Raw genomic sequence first — 27,971 nt, 5'->3', positions numbered from 1 at the left:
CCAAATGGAAATGAAAAACTGCACAAAAATGTATTTCAAATAAATATTTTACTTCATATATTAAATCCATAGGCGATACAAACACTGGAACAAATAGCGCAGAAAAATAGTTAATTGTTTATACACATACACACGCACACATGGAAAAAAATAACATTTACGACAAACAATATTTGATATTTATGCTGTTACAAAATAAAATGAATTGTGAGCGTACAAAACGCAAGAGAAAGCGAAGAGTTTTAATGAGATCAAATAATACTAACGCATACAAAAATACATACACAAAATCATCAAATGATAGCGGACATGGTTAAATATGGCAGAACTCAAAACAAAAAGTTCAATATTTCTTATTTCAGAGAATCACTATTAATAGCATTAACAAGAGGCTCAATAAGCATAAAATTCATTAAAAAAAATGGCTGTTTTCAATTGGAAGATTATCGACTAGACAAAAAATTCAAAATACATAGAACGTTTTTCAAATGCCTTACTCTGTGTTTCCATACAAAATTCTACAAAGGAAAAGATGCTACCCCCGCTTTACATGTAAACATGAATACAAAATGTCTTTTCGGTGTTACTTAAACAGTTATCAAACGTCATAGTAGTCACTAATGAGCCATAATACATTTGAGGAAAATAGAAATTAATGAGTCATTTTCTTATAAAACATGAAGATGTACCCCGTTATTGCTGTTTTAATATTACCGTATTTCTTTGGGTCTAGCCTTCGTGGTACATAGTATTTTTAACACAGTATTTTTAGGCTTCCTGCGGTTTACGCAGAAAAACTTAAGATCTACATTAATTGTGACTGCGAAAAACACAATCATTAAGAAACTTAGGGAAGACGAGACGCGAGCATCCAAAAATAATATAAAAATGTAAGCACACTTAATGAAAATTATGAATCAATAAATCAATGGAGGACTTAATTTCAGAATTTATGAATCATTTCGGATCACGATCATTATGAAGAATCATTTTCGGAATTGAAGAGTTGTTTTGAGTATCAATGCTCAAAATAATTTCAGAATTTATAAAAGAACATAGGTGCCAATGCTTCCAATTTTCCAACCTTATTCGAATCTTCCAACCTTATTCGATCAGAAATCAGATTCTTCCGATTTTTCGTATATTCATAGACAAATCCTTAAAAGTCCTTACATTGTGCTTTGTTTGAATAGAAAAATCCTGAAAGAAAATATTCTTCTAGTGCTTACAATTTCAGGCTGACCCCGTTTTCTTAGGGAAAATATGGGGAATGAGGATGACAAGTACGAAAAATTAGTAATTGTCGCCAAATATGATGCCAAAAGCATGCAAAGTGGCCAATTATTGCTAAAAAAAATCAGGACAGCTAAAATTCATGTCAGAAAAACAGGATTTATATATGGCCACCCATTGAAATTTAAAAAAAAATCCCATGGTTTTCCTTTTTATTTGTGTGACGTGCTTTCTTTGATGAGGAATGCGCCACATCATATGATAAACTACAGATTTTTCAAGTATTTGAATTGGCACCTGTGAAAGAATCATTTACAGAGTTGACGAGTTACATTGAGTATTGATGCTCAAAAAAATTTCAGAATTTATAAAAGAATCATTTAGAGAGTCGATGAATTACTTTGAGACTCGATGCACGATCAGAGAATTAGTGTCTCCATTAATAAGGGGAGAGCACATTCACCCACTGATAGTTGAGATAAGCCAAGTTTTATCCCTGAAAAAGAGTGACAGACACATCGATACAAGACTTAAGGCCGTTTACAGACATTATGTAATATAGTAGTTAATTAAATTTTAAGTCGTCAAAAAGTATGCTTCCACGTATGCAGATGTCAAGGGCCATTTACGCAGTTTCAGTTGTCTAGTAGGATAGAATCCAGTTCATTTTTTTCTGTTAGGTAGGTCCTATGTACATGCACTAGTGGATGGCTTTGTATTGAGCATTTCAATGAGAATTCATTACTTGATTACTTACGTTGGAACAGATCTTAGTACTTGGCGACTTATCAACTCAACGACTAAGTCACTTGATGCACATAAACAGGCCTTTATGAGAAGCTCAAAAATACATTTTCATATCCCCCCCCTCCCACACTGTGGCTAATGCACCTCCATATGCTTGTTCTAAGAAATACGGTAAGTTTGGCATGCTTACAATCCTAATTTACCGTTAACAGGGACACTATTTAAAAAAAAAAAAAAAAAGGTATCAGTCGCAGACAGTTTTTCATGCGACCGCATATACATACATAATTTACTTTCATTCGAAACAAAGCTTATAAAGACAGTAGTATGCAAATCTGTATAAAAAATAATTTCCATTCTTTTATGGTAAATACATCTTACAATGATATAAATATAGGTGTATACGAAAATACCTTTAGCACTGGTATAATATAGCGAGGTTTTTTTTTAATGATAGACCTTCATTTATTACTCTTAGAAATAATTTTATCACAATTTGCCTGTTGAAAGATCGGTACGATTCCCCCTCAAAGAGAACAGAATGTAACATACATTGTTGGCTGAAGAAAAAGTAGCGTGTGGTATATATATTCTATTTCTAACGCTCTTTATTAGACCGCCTTGAGCATGAATTATGCTTGCATTCGTTGTGACTAATCTTCATTTGCAAATGGTGATTTTTTTTTTACAACAACAACGAATAATGCCCGAAACATGAGTTGATGTATCAATTATGGAAAGTATCTCCGTTGAATACAGGCCATTCAAAAAGCTTTTATAAGCGAATTCATTTGAATAGTTACAGGGCTGAAACTTACATTAGAACCTGTAAACACAAGTGCAGTCTCTCAGTCATCTCTAGACAGCCAAGGAGATCAAAGTGACTTTGGTACCGCCACCCTTAATTTTTATATCTACTGCGTGGGACCCTAAACATCCAAATCATTTTTAAGACGAGAGTGGGCTTTCGAACCAATGTTCGCTCTTATTTTACATGCGTAGACCCGTTTCTTCAGTGTGTGTGAATGGCAATATGCTATTCATAGATGGTATATTTTGTGATTTTCAGAGTGGCGAAGCATGTCCACTGTGTGCAGCAGCACATGCACACAGCAATGATACCTAAAAACCAATGAAATACAGATATTCCAATTGAAATAGAGATTCTTTTCCGCATGTGTTGATGCACTGACAATCTCTGCCGCAGACAGAACATCTAGGAAGTTGAATTCCATTGAATCATGGCTCCTCAGAACTAGATTTTTCTAGATAAATTAGTCAGTAACTGTATAATCATGCTCTTTCTCAGTCTCTCGACATGCGGGATATAACAAGGGAGTTACCATTTAGCAAGAATGCACCTTTGCCATATTCCAAATCTCTCGCTTAACAAATTCAGGAATTTCTTTTCTCAACTGATGGAACTTAGACGAAAGTGTTTAGATCAACACAAAACATAGCAACCAAATATTTTTGTCCCTTTCTTCACCATTTAATGGAGGGATCTCAAAAATTTTGGAGAGACAGTCGTAAATTGATTTGATCAAGAGTACATGACCTTCTCAACCTGCGGGACAAAGATACAAGATAGATACCATACAAGCCATAAACTTGTTTACTTATCGTCGCATATGAATTGATGCTTTTATGAACACCTCTAATCAGGATGAAACTCTCATTCGGCCCGCAGGATGGGGGTTGTGCAATTCTGGATTAGATGATAAATGAAAAAAAATTATATATATTACTAAGGCTCAATTGCTCAAAAGCTAATTTTTAGAGTAAGGGTAATTGTGTTATTGTGTAAAGCAAGTGGTTTAATATTGACATACAAATTTCATAAGCTGATTCATATCAGACAAAAGCACAGTAATGTTGGTTGCGATATAATGAAATCAGACAATGTTGTATCTTGTACAAACAACACTCGTTGATATCACTCTCGCATGATAGAAAAGGCAGGAACGAGTTTAGAGTCGTCTAACCCCCTTCAGAAATTTAGACTCTGTGAAAGGAAGAGAAAGTAACTGTACGTACACACATGCAACTCTGAGAGAATCACAATAACACTAGCTTTGGTGGCGTAGAGTCCGGACTAGAGAGGTCACTGCTTGAGCTCCGCTGTTGGCTACTGCAAGATGATATCACTAATGGTAATCCGCTCTGGGAACTGTCGTTGGTCTCCACGAGCGACTCGAAGTTATACATGGTAGACGACGGAGTGTTGAGCACAGAGTCTCCGCCGGCCGTAGACTTTGAATTACTGGAACTGCCGTAAGATGAGCTGATAGCCAATGAGTTAGGACGCGAATATGACTTGGATTTGCTGACAACCACAGAGTGCTTTTCTGCCCTTCCTTTTGAATGAGCCGGTTGTCCGCTTAGTTTACAGGTCACCCTGTGGGCCTCAAGAATGAATTCTAATTCCTCTTTTTGACAGTTCAACATGTGGATCTCGTTCTGCAAATTTTGGCGCTTTTCTTCCAATCCTTCTGTTTCCTATAAGATATAAAAAAAAAAGTGAGATTCACTGCACCTAAGGTTTAATTTTTGATTCACGTTCATAGCACTTTCAGCTTATGATTTAACTTGAGAGAAAAATTACAACAACAAAGAAACCAATGATTGAAGGCAAATAATGAGAGAAAAATAAAAATTTCTTAATGAATTTCAATGCACTACGGGTATCGCTCTCAGAAGATTTACATTTAAGGCGATTCAGAACTAGCAGGCAAAACTTGAAAAGGAGTGACGGAACAAGAGGCGGATTTAGTTTTGCCAGCTGCAGGCTTCTGTAACTTTACTGATCTTCTCCCACTCTAGTCTAATTTTCTTGACCGCTCAATCCCCAATTTGCACCCTGTGCTACAACCCGATTACTCCTAGCCTGCATCTGTAAATATGCATGTGTCTCTAAGTCACTTTTAGTCATTTATATAAATGCTCATGCTCTAGAGACTGCTCTTTTAGTCATTCACAGGCTTGCACACTCTTTTGTTCTCTCACATACTTGCAAACTGTCTAGGTCACTCATTTGGTCATTCACTGACCCGGTCTCTCACTCTCTAAGCAGGGGTAACTAAGCGGCACATTCCCAGACCATTCATGTGATCCCAGACACATTTACAGATAACGTAAAAAGACCCAAAGTACTGTTCCAGATCCCTTAAGTGACCCGTAGCACATTCCAACTTCAATTAAGTGGCCTGCGGCACATTCCCACTTGAGTGGTCTGTAGCACATTCTCACTTAAGGGGTCCGTGCACAGTTCCAGATCACCTAAGCAGCCCAAGATGAATTTACAGATCACTTCAGTGACCTGTAGCAGATTTAGAGACAACTTAATTGATCCACGTCACATTTACAGTTAACTTAAGCAGTCCGCAGCACATTTGCAGATCACTTAAGTGGTCCACAACACGTTTTCAAACCAATGAAGTGGTCCACATTCTCTAAAAGGTTGAGCACCCTTCCTCTAAGTACACAGAGCACTAGCCGATTCACATATCTGGCTCGCACACTGAAGGGGTTGTGTACACCTCTCCCCTGCTCTAAATGTACCCATATATCATGGTTTTTTTTTAGCATTAAAGAGTTTAAAATGACATAAATCAGAAGATATTTATTAAAAAAAAAGAGCCATACTTGAAGTAAACTATTCGTGTGGTCCATTCTCCTCTTTCGACATCTCGCTGCAGCAAGTTTGTTTCGTTCCCGCCGGACTCGTCTCCTTTCTTCTTCCTCTGGACTTAACTATGGGGTAAGAAGGGAAGAAAAAAAATATATAAATATTTAGGACCATGTTCGAACAATGTGATGTTACATATGTATTAGGACGATTTTATACTGTCCCACTTGTGGCCGAAAAAAAAAAGTGACAATATGAGTGGAGTGATGGCAGAATAAGTGACATAAAAAAGAAATCAGAAAAGAGATGTTGCGATTTTTTGGGGAAAATTTGGGAGATTTTAAATATCTAAATTCCCAAGATGGCTTCAAAAATCTGTAGGTTACATTTTGAGCCCTACCTTTCAGCCAAATAAGTAGCGCTTTGACAACTTGCTCATAATTTGAGACCCATTTCAGTACCCGTTGTTGGCTGTTGTATGCAGGTCTTGCCAAATTGGGGGAAAAAATTTAGGCAAGTCAGAATCCCCCCCCCCCCCCCCCACAAGCCAAGCATCTTTCCCCAGCAAGAAAAAGAAAAATAGCTACCATTAGGGCTACAGGTTCCATTCTGGAGAGAGGACATAGATAAGTTCTTTTCCTACCGAACCTGAAGCAACCACGATAGATGGTGCCTTCTTAATGTGTCCTCGCTGAAGTCCCCTCCATGCTCAACACAAATGACTATGGAAATATATTATGACTTTCTCCAGAGAGATTTACAACCAGACTTGATTAATAGCAAATTGGCACGATATGATTTGAGTTCATGTACGGTAAAGTAGTAGTAGCAAAAAAAGGGAATATCTTTTTATGATAGAACACATGCTGACATTAATTCAGAAAGTTTTGTGTTGTCCTTGAACACCAATTCAATTATCACACATTGGCACATTTTTAGGTGCCAATAACAATTTTCTATGCACAGAAAGATGCTGTCTCCTATTATTATACGAGACATATGGGAAAACTGGCTGTATGAAGAAATATTGATGCTTAGGAAAGGAAAACTCATCTCTGCTCTCTCGAGCCCTCAAACCCCTGTCTCAAGGCAGAGCCCCAGTGAAGGCAGAGATTATTTTTTCTTCCTAAACATCCATATTTTTAGTGGAATGTTGACTTGGTCCACTGCATGGAGCCATTCAAAATATATATTTGCTTCAAGGAAGAAATATTCTATCTGCTTCCACATCTTAGTGATAGAGCACTTATATCCAGGGTTTGAGACCCAGTGAGCGCAGAGATGAATTTTTTCCTTCCCTAAACATTAATATCTCTTCTTCAATACAGCTAGTTTTCCCAGTTTTCCTTATTTATTGTGCTAATTTTTTAGTTGCCATGGAACCTGGGATTTGTCAATCCCTGCATTTTAGATCTCATCTCGAGACGCTAAAGCATCATTTGGGGATCGCTCTCTTGAATCAGCAATGAAAAACCCAAGCAAACAATGGCTACAAAAAACCTAATCAGCTATAACGAGTGAAATGTGTTTCAATATTTAAGAAAACCCCAGTCACTTTTGTACAAGATGATTAAACCTTCAAAAAACCCTCAATTACAGCAAAGAATGTGTTGAATTAATTAACAGTTTGAGTTTCTACGTCATGGTGTAATTGATATTAAAAAAAATGGTACTTCATTGTTATATAACAGCTCTTTACAATTACAGGAACACATCAATGTAAATTCAGCTTCTCAGAAAAACTCATAACCTATCAAAAAAAGCCAGCATCCCAGGGCCTTCTTGTAATCGTGATTGTGTGAGAGGTTTTTTTTTATAAAGTATGAACTTTTAGGCACCAACTAAGTACCGAAAAAAAACCTCTCGACTGCAAAGGGTTAAAGAAAGTTTTATTATTAAAATTTTTTCTAAGCAACAAAAGTGAATCTAAAAAAAATAACCTTTTCATCTTTGTTTGGTCTCCTACCCCCGCTCCTCCCGCTCTTGTTAGACGAATTTGCACCTGCGGAACGAGGAATGTGATTAGTAGGACCAGGAGATTCCATGGATCTATCTGAAGACTGCATGCAGTCGTCCATCCACTGAGGATCCTCTTGCTTCAGTGGCAAGCCGCTGAACGCAACCACTGGAGGCACGAAACCCGCTTGGTGTTGATGCTCCAGAGGTGCGGGTGGAATAGACTGGAGCTCCATGAATGATTCCTCTATGTTCTTTAGTGTGGTAGGAGTGAGTGTTGGTGTGGTACGTGTCGGGATACCACATGTCATACCGTCGATTCCTGTCAGCTGTAAACATCAAAATGAAAATGAATAAGCTTATTGAAAACATGTTAAACACAGAAAAAGAGTGGTAGAGCTTAAAAAGTCTTTTGAACATATAAATGTGTACTCAAATGTTTTAATGAAATCTACCCTATGAAACATAAAGACTGAGTCTCTTATTAGAAACTATTATGAACACAAAATTGCGTATCTAAAACTTCTTAAATTCGAAAAAAAAATTTACTTTTATGTTGGCTCAAAAAATTTAATCAGCTCTACCTCCAAACGCATATTGGGATCAGAGACTTCTTCGGGGGGGGGGGGGGGGGGAGAGAAGAAGAGGAGCCCCAATACTCCCCCAAACGATCAAAAGTTTATTTTCATGCAAATAAAAAATTAAATTATTGGAAGAAAATACTTTCATGTGTTATTTTAATCAATTTCTGTTAATTTTGATGCTATTTTGAAGGGTAAGAACATAGAATTTATATTTAGGGAATTCATTGCTACCTACTCCCAAGCCTTTTGTGCCCCCATTCAAAGGTCGATCTTGCATACGCCTCTGATTGGATTGCCCTTCGATAATATACATAGGGAGTTTGACCACCACCGTCTGACACTGCTGCAGGGAAATTTACTAGCTGTGAAAAGGGACTATTTTTCACATGATTATATAGGTTGAACACAGGTAAATTTTTAGCTTGTGCTCTAAGTGTATTAATTAATGGTTTACGTTGAACATTGATTAAAGGAGTGATATAGATTGTTGCTTGTTAGTACAAAGAACGGAGCATAGAGCTTTCGTCTTCTTCATCATGGTTTCTCTTCATTCCAGGAATGCTGATTGGTCTATGTCAAAATGGTTGCCTAAAAATACCATTTGAGAAACGTGAAATAATTCCTTTCTATTTAGCTATTGATGTGATTAATGTAATTATTATGGATATGTCTGGTCTTGGCGAGTCAATGATTACCAATTTTCTTCCCAGAGTACAAGGTGGGCACACACTACGTGTGAACAAGTATTTCAGTGGAATAGTAAATAAATATGTATTATTTATGTTTGCTTATTTTTGAATACCTCATCTACGCACAAACCAGTTGTGATTGTTGACTCATCCACATCATACAGGAGTATGGACAGTATGGAGGTAGGGCAGGTGGCAATCTGCCGTTCCCGAAAAATTGTATCATTAGCATAGGCGGCAGGACAAAAGTAGACAATTTTCCCCGATCACCATGCACACAATCGGCAAACCACATTTCCCCCCCCCCCACATGTATCTGCTCTTGTATGGGATTCCAGCAAATCACTTAAAGACAACACATATTACCCACTGAGTGGACATAAAACGGTTTAGCTCACACCCCTCCAAAGTGAGACATGATGTTGGGGGGAGGTGGTTTGTAGAGGTCTGAGGGGTCTACTAGAGAAGGAAGTCTGTAGAGGACTTATCAACAGGGAGGAGAATGCTAGTTCAGGTGTTTCCAAACTAGGAAAGGGTTTTGTTGTTTTTTTGCATAACTGGTAAAGATGCCATTATACTGTATTTCATATTTTCATAACGGCTGGTTGATGATGCACACAAGCATCATTCAAACCCCTTCCCCTGTCATCAAAAGTCAGCAAATTGGAACTCCCCTCCACCATCGATGCTGACGTAATACTCGAACAGCCCTTTTGACACAAACAAACAAGAAAGCAAACACCTACTAAATAATCAAATCAGTCATGCAATGAACATCATAGCAAAGTAGGAAAAGTCAATAATTTGTTCGAAGCAGTTTAGATTGTAAAATTACTTGCCATGTCTTTGGTAATTATGGGCTCAGTGAGTTTGTCCCCCACAGTCAGTGGGTATTTTTCCTCATTTTATTTTTGCACAATTGAAAAAAACCATTAAATTTAAATAATTTCTGGCTCTGACTCATTTATCAAACTCAATCTATAAATGTTTGATGTAATTGAAGTTATGGATCTGACTTCACCACCCATAAAACCCTTTTTGTTTTGCCTTTCAAGTAATTTCTAACAACTTTTGAACTAGATTTATGGTCATTGTTGTGCTGGAATATCGGCAAGAACGGAATGTTATAACGTCCGTAAAGCAGTGCTGAGGAAATCGAAAAAAAAAAAAAAAAAAAAATCTAGGTGCCAAAAAATCTTTACCAGAAGAAAAAATGTCCAAAATAATGCTACTTTTGACTTTTTCAGAGCATAGTAACCCTCTTGTTAGCAGATATGCAATTATAAATTCCAAACATTTTGCGTGTGCTGCTCTTCTCATCCTGCAATTCAGTAACTACACAAAGAAAATTTTAGGTGCCAATACCAATTGTTTAGCTGGAAAATTGGAGCCAGGGATTTATCCAGCCCTGTAATAAAGGATGACATATGGTTGTGAAATATATTTTTATAACAAAACCCACCTCCATCTTTTTTCTTTTTTTTTTGCAGAAGGTGAAGAGTACCAACACCCTCTTAAAGCAGAATATGCTGAAATCTATGACGTACATCACAGAGCAATCAGTGCTACTGTAAAAAAATCTGGAAAAGCTTTAAAAAAGTGTAGAAAACACACTACTATGAGAATTTTTACTGCAAATTATTTCTAGTCAGCTGACAGCTCATTGTAGAACAATGTGAAAGATTCTGCTTTGGGGCCAACATCTTTGCCAGACCCACAGAAGCATATCCAAACTTTCGCCTTCATGTTTAACAGTAAGAACCTACAATAACTTATAATTACCTATAGGAGTCTGCATTACCTCAAAAACGTGTATTATATTATTTTACCTATTTCAGGTCTGTAGTTAGAAATTTTGTTCAGAGGAGGAGACCACTTGCATTTTTTTTGGGGGGGGGGGGACCAAAGTGATAGAAGAATAGATTTGGCCATCTTTCCCCCCTCTTTTTATGCAATTTCTCACATTTCGGGGAGAGGAGGAAGGGTAGACCCCTAAGGCCCCCCCCCCCTGCTATGTCCTTGGCTATTTATACCTTGGATTGTTTCTCGTTAACTGGAAGACTCATTATTTCCATCCTCTCTCTTGCCCTTCTGTAATTAAGTAATAGTAGAGATGTGAGGTGAGAATATTCTCCGGTCCTGGATGTAAAAATTGGAGAATAATTGAGAACATTCATTTTTCTTTTAAATAATTTAATATTTTTTACTAACTTTGTTTATACTGTGAAATATAACTCAGTTTTCATTGCCTGAAACATTTACAACAAAACAGTTTTTGGTATAATCACCCCCAATGGCAACTTTTTTAGATAAATTTTCAGAAATAAATTATACTAATTTTAAAATAATTTCTTAAGGTTTCATTATAAAGGTTTTTAAAATCTTTATATCGAAACCTTAAAAAATTATTTTAAAATTAGATAAATTTTCAGAAATAAGTTCAGAGCAAAAGCACAAAAGTCAAAATTGATTGACAAAGGAAGCTATTCTTATACAATCACCTTCATTCTAATAAGATACAGGACTTTTTTCTTCAATGCACATACACGTAAATTCTGTATCACTCACATTTCTTTAAAAGTTGTGCAAATCAGCCATGTTGGTTTAATTTTCTTGCTTTCAAACTTTAATATTGTGGTGTCTGCAAACTTCAATATTCCCATCTTCTTGATGGGAAGAGAGACGGGGACAGAGAATATTCTCTCAAAGGACTACTATTACAAATTACTAGAGAATATTCTTATCGAAAACAATTATTCTCAAGTTATTATCGAGATTATTTATTATAATACATGTTATTACATATATTCTTGATAATACTCTCTGGAAAGATTTTGGTAACAGAAGAATATTCTAATCGAGGAGAATATTCTCTGGAAGGACTATTATTAATAACCTCCGAATAATTCTTATTTTCTATAAGAATATTCCCTAGTAATTAATAAAAGAAGTCCTTCCAGAGAATATTCTCAAGGATATTTATGTAACTATATTCTAAATAACAGGAGAATATTCTCATTAAGAACTTATAAGAATATTCTCAAGTTATTTATAAAAGTAGTCCTACCAGAGAATATTTTCGAATATTCTCTTTGATGGGAATTCTCACTCCGAAAGATTATTCTCGAGAATTTTACATCTCTAAGTAATAGCAATTTTTTTCTCTGACTTGGAAGCAGGGTTAGGTTTTTTCCGGGACAATGGAAGAAACTGGAAGAAAATAAGAATGTGCACTAATTATTTTTAAATTAAAGTTCATATAATTAATGCTTGTTATTTTGCCTCATTGATTGTGAAACAATAACAAATAAGTTTTAAAAACAATATTTTTTTAATATTTAATAATGAATATCTTACCAGGATGTGCAGAATATAATTTTCCAATAAAGTGCACATATTAAAACATTTTAAAGTATAATTGATACGTTTTTCTACAAAATAATTGTAGTGCATAATAATTTTATAGTAAAAATGTGTTAAGAACTTGAAAACGCTGACCATCAGCTTTCTACATGATAATACAATAAGACCAAAGCTGATGGGAGACATCACATATAACAGCCAATTAAAATGCTTAGAAACGCTTTTAATTGAACTGTTTTTTAACCATTGGGAGTGAATATCTCTATGAGGTGGATAGAAGTATATTTGACATAATTAGAAATTTTAAGTTGCAAGCAGAGTTCAAAGATTTAACGAAGCAACTCTAATCCATTTCTGTAGCACTTGATGGCAGAGAGATTGTGCAAATAGTGCTGGTTCTTGTCACGAATGGATGGGGATTCTTAGAAATAAGGCATCAAGTCAGCATTTTGTAAGGCATCATAATTAAGATATGAAGAGGTCATTTTCTTTCCTTCATTTGTTTGCATATCTTATCAATCCTGAATATTATTTATTAACCCTGAAGGGTGAAAGATTAAATTCTAAACAGCAACAGGTGGCAAGGAACAATGGCAAAATATAGCAATTTGTGATTTTTTTTTAAACTGCACGTGCAAAAACTTATTTCAATGATACTGTTCAAAGTGCTTTTAATCGAGTAATTTGGCGAGAAAGAATTTTAGAAACAGAAAGAATTGGGAAGTTTTCTTCCGACTTGGAGGAAACTTCCTAACCCTGGCAGCATATACTTGATGAATTTCAAAGACATGTCGAAATGCTTTTAAACACTCTTTCAAGTTCTGCCTTAGGAATCGAAAGAATTTTCTCTCCTTTTGGATTCATTATAAGCTAAGAAAAATCGATTACAGCATACAACTGCTAAAAAACTTTTGTTTTTCAGTGTTGCACTGCAGTGAGGAAAATGGACTTTGATATTTTCCGATCTTATAAATTGTAATTATTTTTTGTAATAATCTGTTTTCTTTTAAAATTTTTGCAATAGTACGAAAGAGACCAGTGCTATTTAATAAAGGAATAATGTCTAATTTTTATGTGACTGTGAAAGAAGTCATAAATAATTTTGGCAATTAGATCGAAGAAATTGGATAAATGGATTTTAAAACTTTCAATGAAATTTCTCCAGGTCTAATGAAAAGCTTCAGTTAGATATGTGACCCCCCTTGACCAAAAGACTGACATGATTTTTACATTATAAGTGCAAATGATGAATATAAAAGGAAGACTAGTTTCTTTTGCTGGGAAGAAGCAGAGTTGGTTTATTACATCACAGTTTTTTCCAAGTGGAAGAAACTGCTTAACTCTGCAAAAAACTGATGTAGTTATTAATTTCAAAAAAGTCAAATTAGTGAAATTAAATTTACTTAATTTTATAAAAAGCACATTTGCTGTATTAGCATTAAAGCATATATAAATTCTAACTTATATAATAAATTATTGGAGAAAAACTAATTTCTTCCACTTTGGAAGAAATTTTCCAACCCTGATCGGAAGACAACATAAACATGCTCATATTTAGCCAATGTTTTACAAGTGATACACTAACATTTGTTTTTTGCCTAGTGGACAGTTTGAAGATCACTCTTTGCTTGCATTTTGATTCTTCTATCTATCCTATCTGTTGTCTTCTGTAGTCGCATTGAAAGAAAATATCTTTTCACATGTTCCCAAGATTGTTAAACATTGTTCTAAAAATTGTGAACAGTCTTGAGATAAAACAAAATTACTTGTCACTTGAGATTGACTTCGCCCCTCACTTTTATTTTAAAGCCGTAATTACGCTTTCCCAAAAAGAACATTTCTTAAGTTTTAGAGTTTTCATTATGAGTGTTCTGCATAAAGTATTTCAGTTTTTGTCAATCAAAAAATTTGGCCTACACATTTTTCCCTTTCTTATGTAAAAACTCTTTATCTCGATTTTTATTCTTGCTTCCATCAGTTTCAAGGTAAAGAGGTTTGACTGTATTTTTCATTATTTTGCATAGGCAATACCTAATGCAAACTGAATAGCTAATGGAGAAATAAAGGAAAGAAAACATATTCCAAAAAATTTAAAATTTGAATAAGATTCCCGATTTCAGAACACAAATTTTGAAGCACATAAATTGCTTTTACTTTAATTTCTGAAATGAAAATTTAATGGATATTTAATGAAACTGAATGGTTCAACACTAAAAAAAAAGAAGAATAAGGACTACCAAGCTATTTTACTGTTATCAAACAAGATCGAGATGCATCAATTTTCATGCACCATTTGCTACAAACAAGAAAAAAAAACCATTTTCAAAAGTTCTGTAAATAAGTCATTTACTTTGATTTCCTCAAACAGCACCAAGATAACCCGAGGACTGATTGTACATGGTTCACCGAAGTTCACCAATCAAAAATATTCATTCCTTCATCTATAATATCAGCTATGAATAATGTCCTCCCGAAGCAATTACAGCACGAGACAGGGTTCATTGTAAAGTTTAAAATATTAAAAATTGGATTTGGGGGTTGGGGAAACAAAGAGAAAAGCTTGCTATAGATTTTCAGATAAGTGCTTGGTTTCCTTGACGTGGTTTTTTTTCTATGCTATTCTGTGGAGCTGTGGATAAACAATGACAAAGGAAAGGGAGCTACAGGGGACAAAAGTTTTGAGGAAGAAAATACTACTCTATCAGTAAATTTATAGTGCATAAAGTAAATGGAATTAATTCCAGGCCCCCATGGGAAAAACTGTTGGCACCTACTCCTCTAATGAGTGTGGGGGAGTGGGAGGGCAAGAACTTCCAAGAGCCTTTGCTTATATTGATTTTGTAGCAAATATATATGGGTCATTCTAAAGAAAAAGAACACAAAACATGCGCAGAACTTTATAATTTTTTCCTGGAGTGAAGATCATTCCAATATACGACGTGTATTTTATGAGACAATTACCATTTTCTTTTTCTTATTTTTTGCTTCCAGGCTCCACCTCCCCTGATCCACTTTTGATAATCTAATACAGGATTCATAAATGTGTGAGGTATAAAACCATTATCAAATTACTGTTCAAAATAACAAAAAAAATTAGAAGAAAAATCCTCCCAATAACATAATATACACTTCAGCAAGTCCAGTGAATGATTGTAACTAAAAGCAGCTAGTATTCTCGGAATTTTTTGGCATGACAGCCAATGAAGGGGGTAATATACCAAATGAAAGCATGTGAGTGACCAAGAGGGTGTGAAAGCACGTGATCAAAAGAAAGATCAGATCAGTGAGTAGACAAAACAGTGACCAAGAGAGTGTGTTGCATGTGAGGGACCAAGAGTGTGTGTTGCATGTGAGATACTAAGTGCGAAAGCATGTGTGACCAAAAGATGGACCAGATCAATGAGTGGCTGAAAGAGTGACCACGATGATGTATTGCATATGAGTGAGCAAGAAAGTATGACAGCGACAGCATGTGAGTGACCAATAGAGCGTGAAAGCATGTGAGAAACCAAGAGAGAATGAAAGCATACAATTGACCAAGAATACATGTGACAAACCAAGAGAGTATGAAAGTATGTGAATGATGTAGACCAGCAGTTCTCAACAGGTGCTCCGTGTGCAACTCCCAGGGGCTCCGCGGCGACTCGAGGAAAATAAAATGAATCAGTAAATTTGATAGATAAGTAAATAAGAGAGGCCTACAAGGTTCTGCCATAAAAATTATGTACAAAAAAGGGCTCCTCAAGTCAAACAGGGCTCCGCCATAAAAATTATATACTGAAAAGGGCTCCATGAGTCAAAAAAGGTTGAGAACCGCTGATGTAGACCATAGTTTTCCAACCTTTTTTGTCTTATTGTCCCCTTCTTCAGAAATTTTTTTCTCCCATCGCACCCCCCCCCCCCAGCACAATCTAACCCATAGGAACCTATGTTATACATGTAGCTTCCACCACCCCGTGGAACATTCAATCGCCCCCAAGGGGGGGGGGCATTAATGCCCACATTGGGAATCACTGATCTAGACCGTAGTTTCCCAAACTTTGTTCCACATTGCCCCCCTTCATCAGAAATTTTTCTCTCACCGCCTCCAACTCAAGTGAACCCATAGAATCCTATGTTAAATCCGTAGCTTCTATCGCCTCCCCCCCGGACCATCCCATTGCCCACCAGGGGTGGGGCGATATTGACTACTTTGGGAAACACTGATCTAGAGGGAGTGAAAGCATGTAGGTCCAAAAGATGGAACAGATCAGTGAGTGGCCAAAAGAGTGACCAAGAGAGTTACATTTGAGTGACCAAGACAGCACTGTATGTAGGTGACTAAAAAACAGACTAAGAGAGTATGAAAGCATGTGAGTGGTCAAGAGGTTTCCTGTGGTTCCCAACTTCGAGGTGCAAAGGCGAGTCAATCTCCCCATTAAAAAGTCTCGCAACAGGCCTGCAATGGTACACATATTCACATTCATTGATGGCAGCACTGAAAATGCAAAAATACCACACTAGATATGCACTCAGACTCTTAGGCACTTATACACACACATACTTCAGACACAACTCAATCGTTAATAAATTGGCCATGGCGATAGACCAGAGTTATGCTCAGTGTAAATGAATGAATGAAATGAGTGAGTAAAAGCACTTGAGTGACCAGTTCAGTGGACAATTAAAAGTGACCAAGAGAATGGGGTTATGTCAGTGAGCAACAAAAAGAGTTACTTAGAAGCATATCTGCAGAGGAAGGGGCTCAGTGGGCTATAATCCAGAATGGTAAGTTTTAGAAGGGCAGAAAATTTGGGGAACTACTGAGGAAATTAAATTAAAAACCGGAGAATGGAGGCTAAATTTGTATACCCCATAGGCCAGTGATTCCTAACGTGGGCGATTGAATGTTCTGGGGGGGGGGGGCTGTAGAAGCTGCGGGTATAACATATGATTCTTGGGGGTTACATTGCGTTGGGGGGCAATGGGACAAAAATGTTGGGAAACTATACCATAGGCTATAAAATAAATCTGCATCTGAGCATTGTACAATGCTTATTTAACCTTCCAGCGAGAGCGCAATGGGCCTGTCAGGCACATCACAAACTCATTTCACAGAGTATTAATTGTACATCTTCTTGGTCAGGCACATCAAGGGTTAAAAATAACCAAAGTTGGTTGCACGCAGCATAAACAATGCATGGATCATGATCATATCAACACATCCCTGAGAAATTTTACAGCCCATTGTTGAAACATTGCCAGTCTTTGATTATCAACTGACAATTACTGACATGTGACAATATTTGTAAACATGTGACAATTAATACACACACAAACATTTTGTCTTGAACATGCAGTGTTGTATAGTGCTACAAATCATGTTGGCGATGTTGACAACTAAACAATGTGATATCGGCAAATAATAATGATACTTACAGTTGTATTGTGTTGTGGTTCATCAGCACCATTGGCCATGGACGATAGGATATCAGCCACTGATAAACGATCCGCCGAGCTGTTGTCATGCGCCTGTGAATACATATATACAGCCGTAACCGTTAATAACAACGAACACGCATATTCGGATTTTTATATTACATTAAATTCGCGCAAAAGTTATCGGAAATGTATCGATGAACTAATTTTCAAAAATGAAAACAAACCGATTTGTGGGAGGCCATCATTTTCGACCATCATCACCATCATCATCACGAGCGTGAGTCATCATTGATTGGCGAAAAGTATGACATCATTCAACAAAAATACAAAATGACGTCACCGGATGTTTGGGAAAGCAGAAAGAAACCAGCGGCAAAAACACCGACAACGTCGACACTAACCAACTACGAAAAACAAAACAAAAAAAATTAAATTAAATTAAGAAAAAAAAATAATGACAGTATTTGTGATAGATAGTCGACCCGAATTTCATGTTGGGAATTATCATCATGACCAGGACATGATCCATCATGTGTGCGATTTAATTCGAAATTCAACGGTCATAAATCACATTTTATTCATTCGTTTCTTTTCCCGTTTTGTCGCTCGATTCCAGTCCGTCGAGCCCGTGGTATAAATTCATGTTAAATAAATTAACTTGGGATTTTATGAAATACTGAGTTGCTTTGGAGGGTTAGTGAGTAACTGATTTTACGGCAGTCACGTCGATATGGTCAATCGATCAGACTTTAATGCAATGACTAAAATTTCGAATCAAAAAACGTAATGATCAAAAAAGTATCAGATTTTCTTATCTCTCTACGGACATTCGTTCCGCTCTGAATAATTCTAATCTCGTTGCTTCAAATTCACATATTAGTATGGTGTGTTTATGTATGACAAGTTTTCTGCCGAGACTAGGGTTGCCAAACGTGCTTTTTTCTGAGAAATCTTCAATACCTTTCGTACATACTGCAGTGAAACCTGTCCGCAACGGCACTCGATATTGCAATAAATCTCTCTGCGCGCAACAGTGTTTCCTAACCTTTTTTCCACCCTATCCCCAATACAACGTAACGTATCCTCCCACACCTCCCTTGGATAATGAGTTTTCCTTTTTGCGTAAGTTAGAAAATTTAGTTTTTTGTAACCAATTACAGTGAAACCTCGATATATAACGATAGTCTGGGAATCAATGGAAAATATCGTTGTTGAGGGATTATCGTTATATCGAGACGTGTCATCAAATTTATGCTGCTGCTGTCATCAGGGCCATCTTAGGAGTATATTGGTTCCCGGGCAAAGTAGATTTTCTTAGGCCCTTGGGGGACTCAGAGAATCTGAGAGGTTCCCCTAAGGCTACCCAGTGAGACATTTATTTTCAAAAAAATGTAATCGGATCTTATTTTTACAAGGCCCCCTGCACTTGAGACTCCCGGGCCGTGCACGGGTGGGCTCATGCGTTGAAACGGCGCTGGCGTTGTTAGTCACCAAAAAAATGCTCTTTGGAGTATTTATTCGCAGCAGAAAATTTTAATTGGTTAGTTGATAAACAAAATTCTGTTAGATGTTTTGCCCCTGCAAAGAGGTTTATCGCAATACACTTTGGTGTATCGCACAAAAAGTAGCGACACCGAAAAAACTTCTTCAAGACTTTCTATGATCCAGGAGGTATAAAATATCAGAGGCGCCGGAAGGGTTTCCAGGCCTGTGGGTGCTCAACTTGATCTTCATACAGGAGATTTTGATTTCTGGGGGTACTCAGACCAGTGCTACAAAATACTGTGGTTGCTCGAGCCTCGAGCACTTACTGCACCTCCGGATCCGCACCACTGTCAAATACTGATATTAGAGAGAGAGACGTCCTTGGAAGAACTAAAATATATGACGAGTTTAAAAATATATTAAAAGCATTTTCGAGCAATTTTTGAAAAATATTGTTGCAGTATTTTCAAAATATCCTCAAAAAATATCGTTATAGAGAAGTTTATCGCAGTAAAAGATATCGATAACAACAATATACATATGTATATAAATACATATGTGTTCGGCCAGGGCCGTAACTAGAATGGGGGGGGGGGAGCAACTGCCCCAGGTGGAAAAAATTAGAAGGCGGTGGTTTTAGATGGGAACAAAGAACACTGTTATATAATTATCGAATTTTAAAGTTGAGGGGGCGGCTTCATCATGTTTGCCCCGGGCGGCAAAAATCCTAGTTACGGCCCTGTGTTCGGCACTTGGATCAGATTTCCTGACGTTTTTCTTGAGGTATGCTCACAGAAGCATGCACTGGGGGCACATAGGGCCTCCTCCTCTTAGCCAGAACATAATTCGCCGCTCTGTCTCAACGAAGAGATGCAAGCATGTGGAACACACATCGGGGCCCGCGCGAGCCAAAACTTTCAAAAGAATACTTCTCTTCTTTAGGAGGTGTTGCCCGTGCCTCTCCCAAGCCAGCCGACACAAAATAAAGAAAAAGTTCAAGGTCGATGCTGCGTACGCCCCTACACACGCTCACGACAGAATTAAATCTAAGCGTAGAATGTTAATGATACAAGGTACGAATGTGCAAACAATGTACGAATGTTTTGGGTATTAATTATATACTTTTCCTCGAACGAAATGAATACGATCGCTAACCGAAAAAGAAACTTTCATGTTTTTTAAAGAATTAAAAAATTCAATTTTTCACTTTTTTTAATTTTGCTCAGAACATTCATTTAACACATTATAATTTTTTTTTGTCATCTCGCACACTCTAAAATGTTTTTTCTGGTTAAGAACAACTGCTCTACGAATAATTTTTTTGTGACGCCTGTATCCCAACGGCAGGGTCCATGGGCGGAGATACGGGAGGGGGGCTGGGGGGGCATTGGCATTGCTCCCCCCCAGCATTAAAGGTGGAGTCGACTGATCTAATGTATATATGTATGTATGAATTGACATCATCATCATCGTGCCCCCCCCAGCAATAATGACCGTGCCCCCCCAGACTTCCAAGTCTATCTCCGCCTATGGCAGGGCCGCAACTGGGGGGGGGGGGAAGGAAAGGTGGGTCTCGTGCCCCAAGCGCTGGACCCAAGGGGACGCAAATTTCATTCTGAAACCTCTCCTTCCACATTACAAGGGGGGCGTCAAAATTTGCGTTTGCTCCGGTTGACCAAGCATCTAGTTGCGGCTCTGCCCAACGGTCGCCCCTACTCAAAGAAGAATGGACTTCGGTTTGTATTCGTAAAAATGTGGGAATGTATGAAATTTTATGAATTATGCTTTAATTTTTTTTTCAGCACTCCATTACTCAAATTAAAATATTTCAATTAAAATTATCATTGTGTGTGATAACTCGGAAATCATCCTGTGGCTTAGTTTATTCTTATGAAAATGTGAAATATCAGGCTAAATTCTGTGAGCCATGAGCATTACCCCGATTTTGTCGAAATTCTCTTTCTCATCACACTACACACACACACACACACACACACTCACTCATACGCAAACTGAATATAAAGACACACACTGTACTCTTTCCTTCTTCATAGGCCTGTTTGGGCCCGTTTGTGATCCCACTGGTCTTATAATCTGGAATTTTACATCACCTATTTAAATGGAAAAATTATTTGTGGAGAAGTCACATGCTTATAGAGCATGATTGTTATTGTTCAAAAATGTATTAATTGTCGACGTTATAAATTATTATATATAAGATATTTAATTATTATCTTTAAAATATCAAATTAATGAATTTCATAATTTTAAAAATTTTAATTAAAATTATCGTTGTGCGAAAAAAAAAACACTATTAAGTGAATCTTCGTATCCTGGGCTAGATATCTGTCAGCATAGGGATCGGTCGATTGCCCTCAAAATGGATGGCTTCAGGCCTGTAACTAGGCTGGGGCAATCGGAGCACTGCCAACAGGGCCCTGAGCCAAATGCCCACCCTCAAAAAAAAAAACTACATTTATTTTGCAGAGTAATAACCCCTTCAAGGAAGACGTTAGAAAAAGTCTGCCCCTGGGCCCCGAAAAGACACGTTACGGCCCTGGATCGCTTTGAATGTTCAACGTGTTCCCGCAACAGGTCGATTGCCCAGTGCCGTCTTAACGCATGGGCCCACCCGGGCATGGCCCGGGGGCCTCACAAACATGAAAACTAACTGAAATTTCCGAGAATTTTCCAGGAGAAATGCCTCAGAAAAACCAATTGGCCCGGGGGCCCATGATGCTCTTAAGACGGCCCTGCGATTGCCATGTCCGATTTTCGTCACAGTAGGTGATGGAGGGCATTTGGAAATTTCAGAAACATATTATTTGAGTAATCAGTCATCATATATAAAAATTATGTGCAATTTGGTTGAGAATTGAAAGAGCAATTAAAAATGTGTGTATGCGCAAAAGGGTTTTATTAGCGTCATCTGCTGTTGACTTAAAGTACTCATTTCTGAATCAATGATTATTTAATACTCCGATCTTCCTCAAGATAACACGTTACTACCTACCCAAGACTGTTCCCAGACATTTTTAGTTATTTCTCGGATCTTTACTTATATGTTGTACTATAGGAAATACTGCGTTTTTACTGATCTTCATTTCTGTGGATGTGTGTGTTCGTTTCCAGTAAGCACGGGGAAAAAAATTGATTCTCAATTCTAATAATAAATTCATAAGTATCGCAAAACGAACAAATTCATTAATTGGAATTTAAAAATATAAAGTCCCCGCCAATGAAAATGGTACAAAAAATTTCCAATTTTGGATTAGCTCATAACCGCGTGCATGAAAATAGTCTCGGGAGGCAAATATTATACAATGATGGTCGAAGAACCGGAAGAAAATCTTTTGTAAAAATCATCTAAGTTGAAATTATAGTGATTCTCGTCATCCCGGAAATATCAACATTAAATATTGGGAGGAATATGCAATATATAAAAGTTTAAGTATCGGACGAAGCGGACGATAGGAAAAAATTTATGACCGGGTCAAAATTCTTACATGCCGTGTGCATGTCGAGCAATAGTAAATTCATATGACATGATGTCGCTCTCCACTTGTTAATGCAAGATATACAGTTTTCTGTATATCAGTTTTCAAGTATTTTGTGAATTTTTGAGACATAAATTTTTCGACTAAAACAAACGATATAGAAAGCAAAAATATATCACCAAAATCAATACGTGTAAAATCTGAAAGTGTTATTTAAAGTCAAAGATACAGTATATTAGACGCTGAAATAGAAGAAACTAATTTTTCTCGGTGATGGCACGTTTCATAGCTTGAAGTTTCTTATAGTTGGAAGAGAGAGAGAGAGAAAAGTAGTTCTAACCGATATTTCATTATATCCGATTTTGTTGCAAGTGGGTTCAACTTTCTTAAATATTGTTAAAATAATAAATTACAGCACACATTTGAAAAAAAAAAAAAATTCAGCAGAAAATTGAAAAAACAAAATTCCATCACGTGCCCATAAAATCAGAAAATGTCGTCTAAGGAATTGACAATAGATACCTCTAGCGAAAACCGAAACTAATTTTGATTGGAACGCGTAATTGCCGCTGAAACTGAAACTTAAAATGGAACACAGTGATTTAAATAGTTCAGGTCCCCCGGAATAAAATAAGTAAGCATTATTTTAACCGATATTTCACTCTATCAATCTCTACTCTAATTATGTTCAATTGTAAAGAATTTTATTCAACGTATAACTGGCAATGTAAGTTTTTTTTTCAAAATGAGAGATAAATACATTTCTTAAAAAAACGGCATAAATATAATAAGAACAATAGTTGTAATTTGCAGAAATAGCTATGTATTAAAAAAATTCAGATGATAGATTAAACTCATATTTTATCTTTCAAGAAAAATCGTCTAAATTACTCTTTACCCCTCTTTTTTTTTCAAAATCTGATAAATGAGGCGTATTTGTGGTTTGTAAAGAGTCAAATGAGTTTATTTCAAAGACTAAAGACCTACGCTGGAGAACGCAGATAGCAGTGTGATAGAGGTTGCGGCAATTTTGGAGAACACTCTCAAAATGATAGAACTACGTAAAGAATAAAAATATATTCCACTGAAAAAGGCATGTCTTGTAGGAAACAAAAGATGAAGTATCAGATGCTGATATTCATAAATTTCCACAAAGAAATGAAAGACTACTATGACACTAGTATTACTTATTTGTATCCATGTGATAAAAAAATTGTTAAGCTTGTCCTTTTTTGGGTATTTTGAAAAGTACATCTTTCAGTGTCATTTCAGTACAAAATAGGGCTATATAAGCGCTACAATAGTTTTTTTTTTTATCTAGAAAGAGTTGATTCCTTGATTCATTTTTTGGGTGCTACTGAAATTTTACGTTGTTGGAGATTTACAAAATCGCACCTAATTCCGAAATAAAATTCAAGGTAAAAACTATTCAACTTTGTTAAGCAAGACTTTATCTGTTTATGGATAACATTAAAATCAAGGCAAACTGAATATTTTACCTTCAGTTGACCAAAAAAATCCACTCTAATTAATTAAATTGCTCTGATGATGTATCTTTTCAATTAAAATTTGCCAATAGCACATCAATTCACATAAGTTTTTGTAAAAAAAAAACCCCCACTCAATACCTTTATTAGGGAATGAACCATATAGGGTTAAACAGGTTCCACTCGTTAGTATCTTCAACCAGCTCCTGAAAGATTACTCACTACTCGGAGTCTTTGAGGTTTTTTTTTATTAGTACATATTAATTGTACATCATCAGAATATAGAACAAGTGTTCTCTTGAGAGCCTGAAAGTAATCATAAATGAAAAATATTATGGATGATTAATCCCGAATTGGAGCTTTTGTTAACACAACGCTCTAATGAATCTTTTAAATGAAATTTAATCAATAATTTTGACTTAGAAAGTTCTAAAAAATAAGTAATTACTTAAAAATTTGATTAATATCGAAGATTGTTCCCCCTTTTTATCATTTTAAGTAGGAACTTCTGATGCCAAACACAGTCAGAAGCTTTGCTACACCAAATCGATATGCTACTACAAATCCTCCTACTGCACAATCTTTGTCATTTTTATCCTCCTAGAGGCACTCAATGACCCTCACGAGCTGGTTGGTAGTGCAGTGCTTTTGCTTCAATCAAAATTGTTCTTTCCGTGCTAGATTGCATCACCCTCCTCAGCTAAAGGGATTATTACGACCCCCCCCCCCCCCCCCCGGCTAGAAATACCTGCTACCCAACTTGCATATTCAATGTCGAAAATTTGACCTGATCATATTTTCATGAGGCTCTTTCTGTAATTGAGGCCCAGGCGAAGCTCGGGTGAGCCCCCCCCCCCTACCCCCATGCATTAAGACGACACTGATTGCTGTCATGAATATATTTTAAATGTCTACCTGCCAAGATCCTTTCAAAATAATTTGGAGATGTGAGAAAGAAGAACAATTCGTCTATAGGAGGTGCAGTATTCTTTTGGCTGACCCAGTGGGTACAGTAGAACCTTCCGATAACGGACCAAAAAGTTTGTCCGCTCACGGGGAGTGTTTGCTAATCGGAAGGTACGATATACATTCGAACCTCGTTTATACGACTTTCACATTTATACGATATACTGTCGCATTTGGTTCCTATGCAATTAAAAGGTCCTGTTTTAAAGTAGCTTATAGGCGAAACCAGTCATCAGGAAATTGTGAAATTTTATGGAGGACTTTATGAAGTGATGGGAATTTGTTTCGGGAAGGAGAGGGGGGGGGGGGTTAGTTGCACATGTCAGCACCAGAGGGCGTTTTATTAAGAAATGACACATTTAGGCAAACGTTTACAATTTTAACAATTGCTAAACACTCTCACAATTGTTACTGCAACAAAACATGTTCCACATGATGGCCATAATTTTCAGATACCATTTGAAATCGCAAGATGGCATGTTCCACAACTGACCGAAGTGTGTGCGGGGAAATATCAGCACGGGGCGTGAAATGCCGCCTTTAAGGTCAGGCAAAGTTCTTAGATTGTCACAACTTATTAGACGTTTCAAATGCTCCCAAAGCCAAAACTCGCATGGATTAAGGTCCGGGGGATCGGGGAGACCATTAGGAAAGTGCCGGCTGATGACACGTTCTTCTGTAAAGAACATTCTTAACACACACTGCAAACACTGCAATGTGTGGGGGAGCTCCGTCCTACATAAAGATTGTGTCTGCAAGGCAGTGACGTGTTTGCAGAGCCGGAACAATTTCGTTCTGTAACAGCAGCAATGCATATCGGTTCCCTGTGATCGAACATGTCACTGGATCTGCAGAACGTAACTCCTCGTAGAAGTAGGGACCGAGAATAAATGATGCAGTAAATCCACACCATACCGTCACTTTTGGTGAATGCAACGGAACCTCTAAGATAGCGTGCGGATTTTCTGGTTCACAAATTCGGCAGTTGTGAGTGTTGACTACTACTACTAAAAAGTAGTAGTAGTCAACACTCACTACTCTAATTCGTTAGAAGTTCTCACTCACTCTAATTCGTTAGAAGTTTCTCTGTGAAACTTCTAACGAATTGGTACATGTTGGAATGTGCGTGTTCGTGTTGTGAACCTAATGGGAAGCTTGTTTCTATGCAATCATTGTTATAGTGCTGCCATCTGCCTCCTATTTTTCAAACTATGAGTGAAGTGTAATGATTGAAGATTTTACTGTTGTAGGACTGTTGCTCTCTGTGGCGAGACTTTTTAACGGGGGGGATCGGCTTGCATTCGCACCTCGAAGTTGGGAACCACAGAATGACCACAGATGAGAGTATTGACAGCACCATTGAAGTGAAAGTGCGCGTCGTCTGTCCAGAGGATATTCCAAGGCCATTCTGAATCGACTTCAACGCGAGCAAAAAACTGCAGTGAGAACCGGAGTCGAACGTCATAATCACGTGGAAGCAACCGCTGCACAAATGAAAGTTTGTACGAATAATATCGGAGGATATTTCGCATGATCTTATGGACAGTTGAATGTGGCCTATCCAACGCCTGTGCTACCACGAGAATTTGAAGCTCTGTCCTCTTTCACCCGAAAACCTCCTCTTCCACCGCCAAACCTCCTGTACTGCGTGTATAGAAACGGGTTTTCTTCCAGGACGAACAGCCAACAATCCGGTGGTTTCAAATTTCGTTTTCATACTCCGAAGGTTTTCAACATTCATTGGACTTTTCGAATCCTCTTCCAAGTCCGATATTTCCGTAGAGCAGTTATTGCGGAATTTCTTATTTTGGTAGAATAATTTGACCAAGAAAAAATTGTTTGCGATCCCGCAAACTTATCGTCATTGTGAGCAGCAAACACATTGGGAAACAAGATCTCCGCGAATGTTTCTATGTTTTATAACAGCTGCTGCGTGACATCGCATAAATTTACATGTTTACTACAGGTATTCAAAGTTAAACGCTCCCTGGTGGTGACATGTGGAACTAATTTTTTTCCCCTTGAAACAAATTTCTATCACTTCACGAAGTCCTCCACAAAATTTCACACTTTTCTGATGACTGGTTTCACCTGTAGGCTATTTTAAAATGGGGTCTTTTAATTCTGGACGCCCGATATACTATATATATATTCAATGTTAAAATGTATATGCTACTGTAAAGGTGATACACTGGTAGTTAAGCTAATTCAAAATTCGTCTCGTTAAAAATTGCGTAATGACATTTGAGTACATTTATCATTTTTACTGATGACTGTGCATAATTCCCAAATAAAGTTGGGAAGTCTGATAAATATGGAAAAATGTAAATAACCTTTCTTCTCGTCATTAAACCAATTAATTATTTTTGCCCTCGCATGATACGTGCACTACATATATTTTGCAATAAAAATTAAATTAAAATAAATGTGAAAAGAAGATATAAAACATTCATGACAACATTATCAGTCTTGTAATGTTGGCTTTCTTCACACGTATCAACAGGCAGAACCAACATTACCATTCGAACTCTCACCATCCTGGACCATAGTTCAGTAAATAGGTAATTAATTAATTGACAATTTATCATTTTTGGCAACACGACTTTGGGATTAAACTAATTTGAATATGATAAATTCTCGGTTTATGACCAAAAAATTAAGAAATGAGAGTTTGCCTGATTTTACTGTCCGCTATCGGTGAGTGACTATTAAAAACCTATTCGTCCGGGGATCACAGAAAACGGGATCCGGAACTTTCGCCCCTGGAACGTTTCGTCTCCGTTACATTTGGCCCCCGGAAATTTCGCCCTGACATTTCCCCTGCCCTGAACGTATGAGTGACTCAGTGAGTGACCACATGAGTGACTCAGTGAGTGACAACATGAGTGACTCAGTGAGTGACCACATGAGTGACT

General features: G+C 37.1%; 1 protein-coding gene across 2 annotated transcripts; it reads right to left on the bottom strand.

The window, feature by feature from the left end:
• Window positions 1-29: 29 nt before the first annotated feature.
• Window positions 30-18,019, bottom strand: kay (transcription factor kayak). Of its 2 annotated transcripts, XM_089238238.1 has the most exons (5): window positions 17,846-18,019; window positions 17,619-17,711; window positions 7,549-7,893; window positions 5,626-5,733; window positions 30-4,479 (listed from the first exon to the last, which is right to left on the bottom strand). In XM_089238238.1, the coding sequence occupies exons 1-5, from the start codon at window positions 17,864-17,866 to the stop codon at window positions 4,039-4,041; spliced, it is 1,008 nt and encodes a 335-aa protein (XP_089094364.1). In that variant the 5' UTR covers window positions 17,867-18,019; the 3' UTR covers window positions 30-4,038. The 2 variants fall into 2 exon arrangements, with proteins under 2 accessions (XP_089094364.1, XP_089094365.1); XM_089238239.1 differs by lacking the exon at window positions 17,846-18,019 and having other exon boundaries at window positions 17,619-17,839.
• Between the last annotated feature and the right edge of the window lie 9,952 nt (window positions 18,020-27,971).

The sequence above is a fragment of the Pholcus phalangioides genome, unplaced genomic scaffold (genome assembly GCF_987345545.1).
Source record: "Pholcus phalangioides strain wild (caught in Gottingen) unplaced genomic scaffold, Ppha-v1.0 ptg000010l_1, whole genome shotgun sequence".
Taxonomy (NCBI): Eukaryota; Metazoa; Arthropoda; class Arachnida; order Araneae; family Pholcidae; genus Pholcus; species Pholcus phalangioides.
The sequence above is the reverse complement of the archived record's forward strand: the minus strand, read 5'-3'. Positions and strand labels throughout refer to the sequence as shown.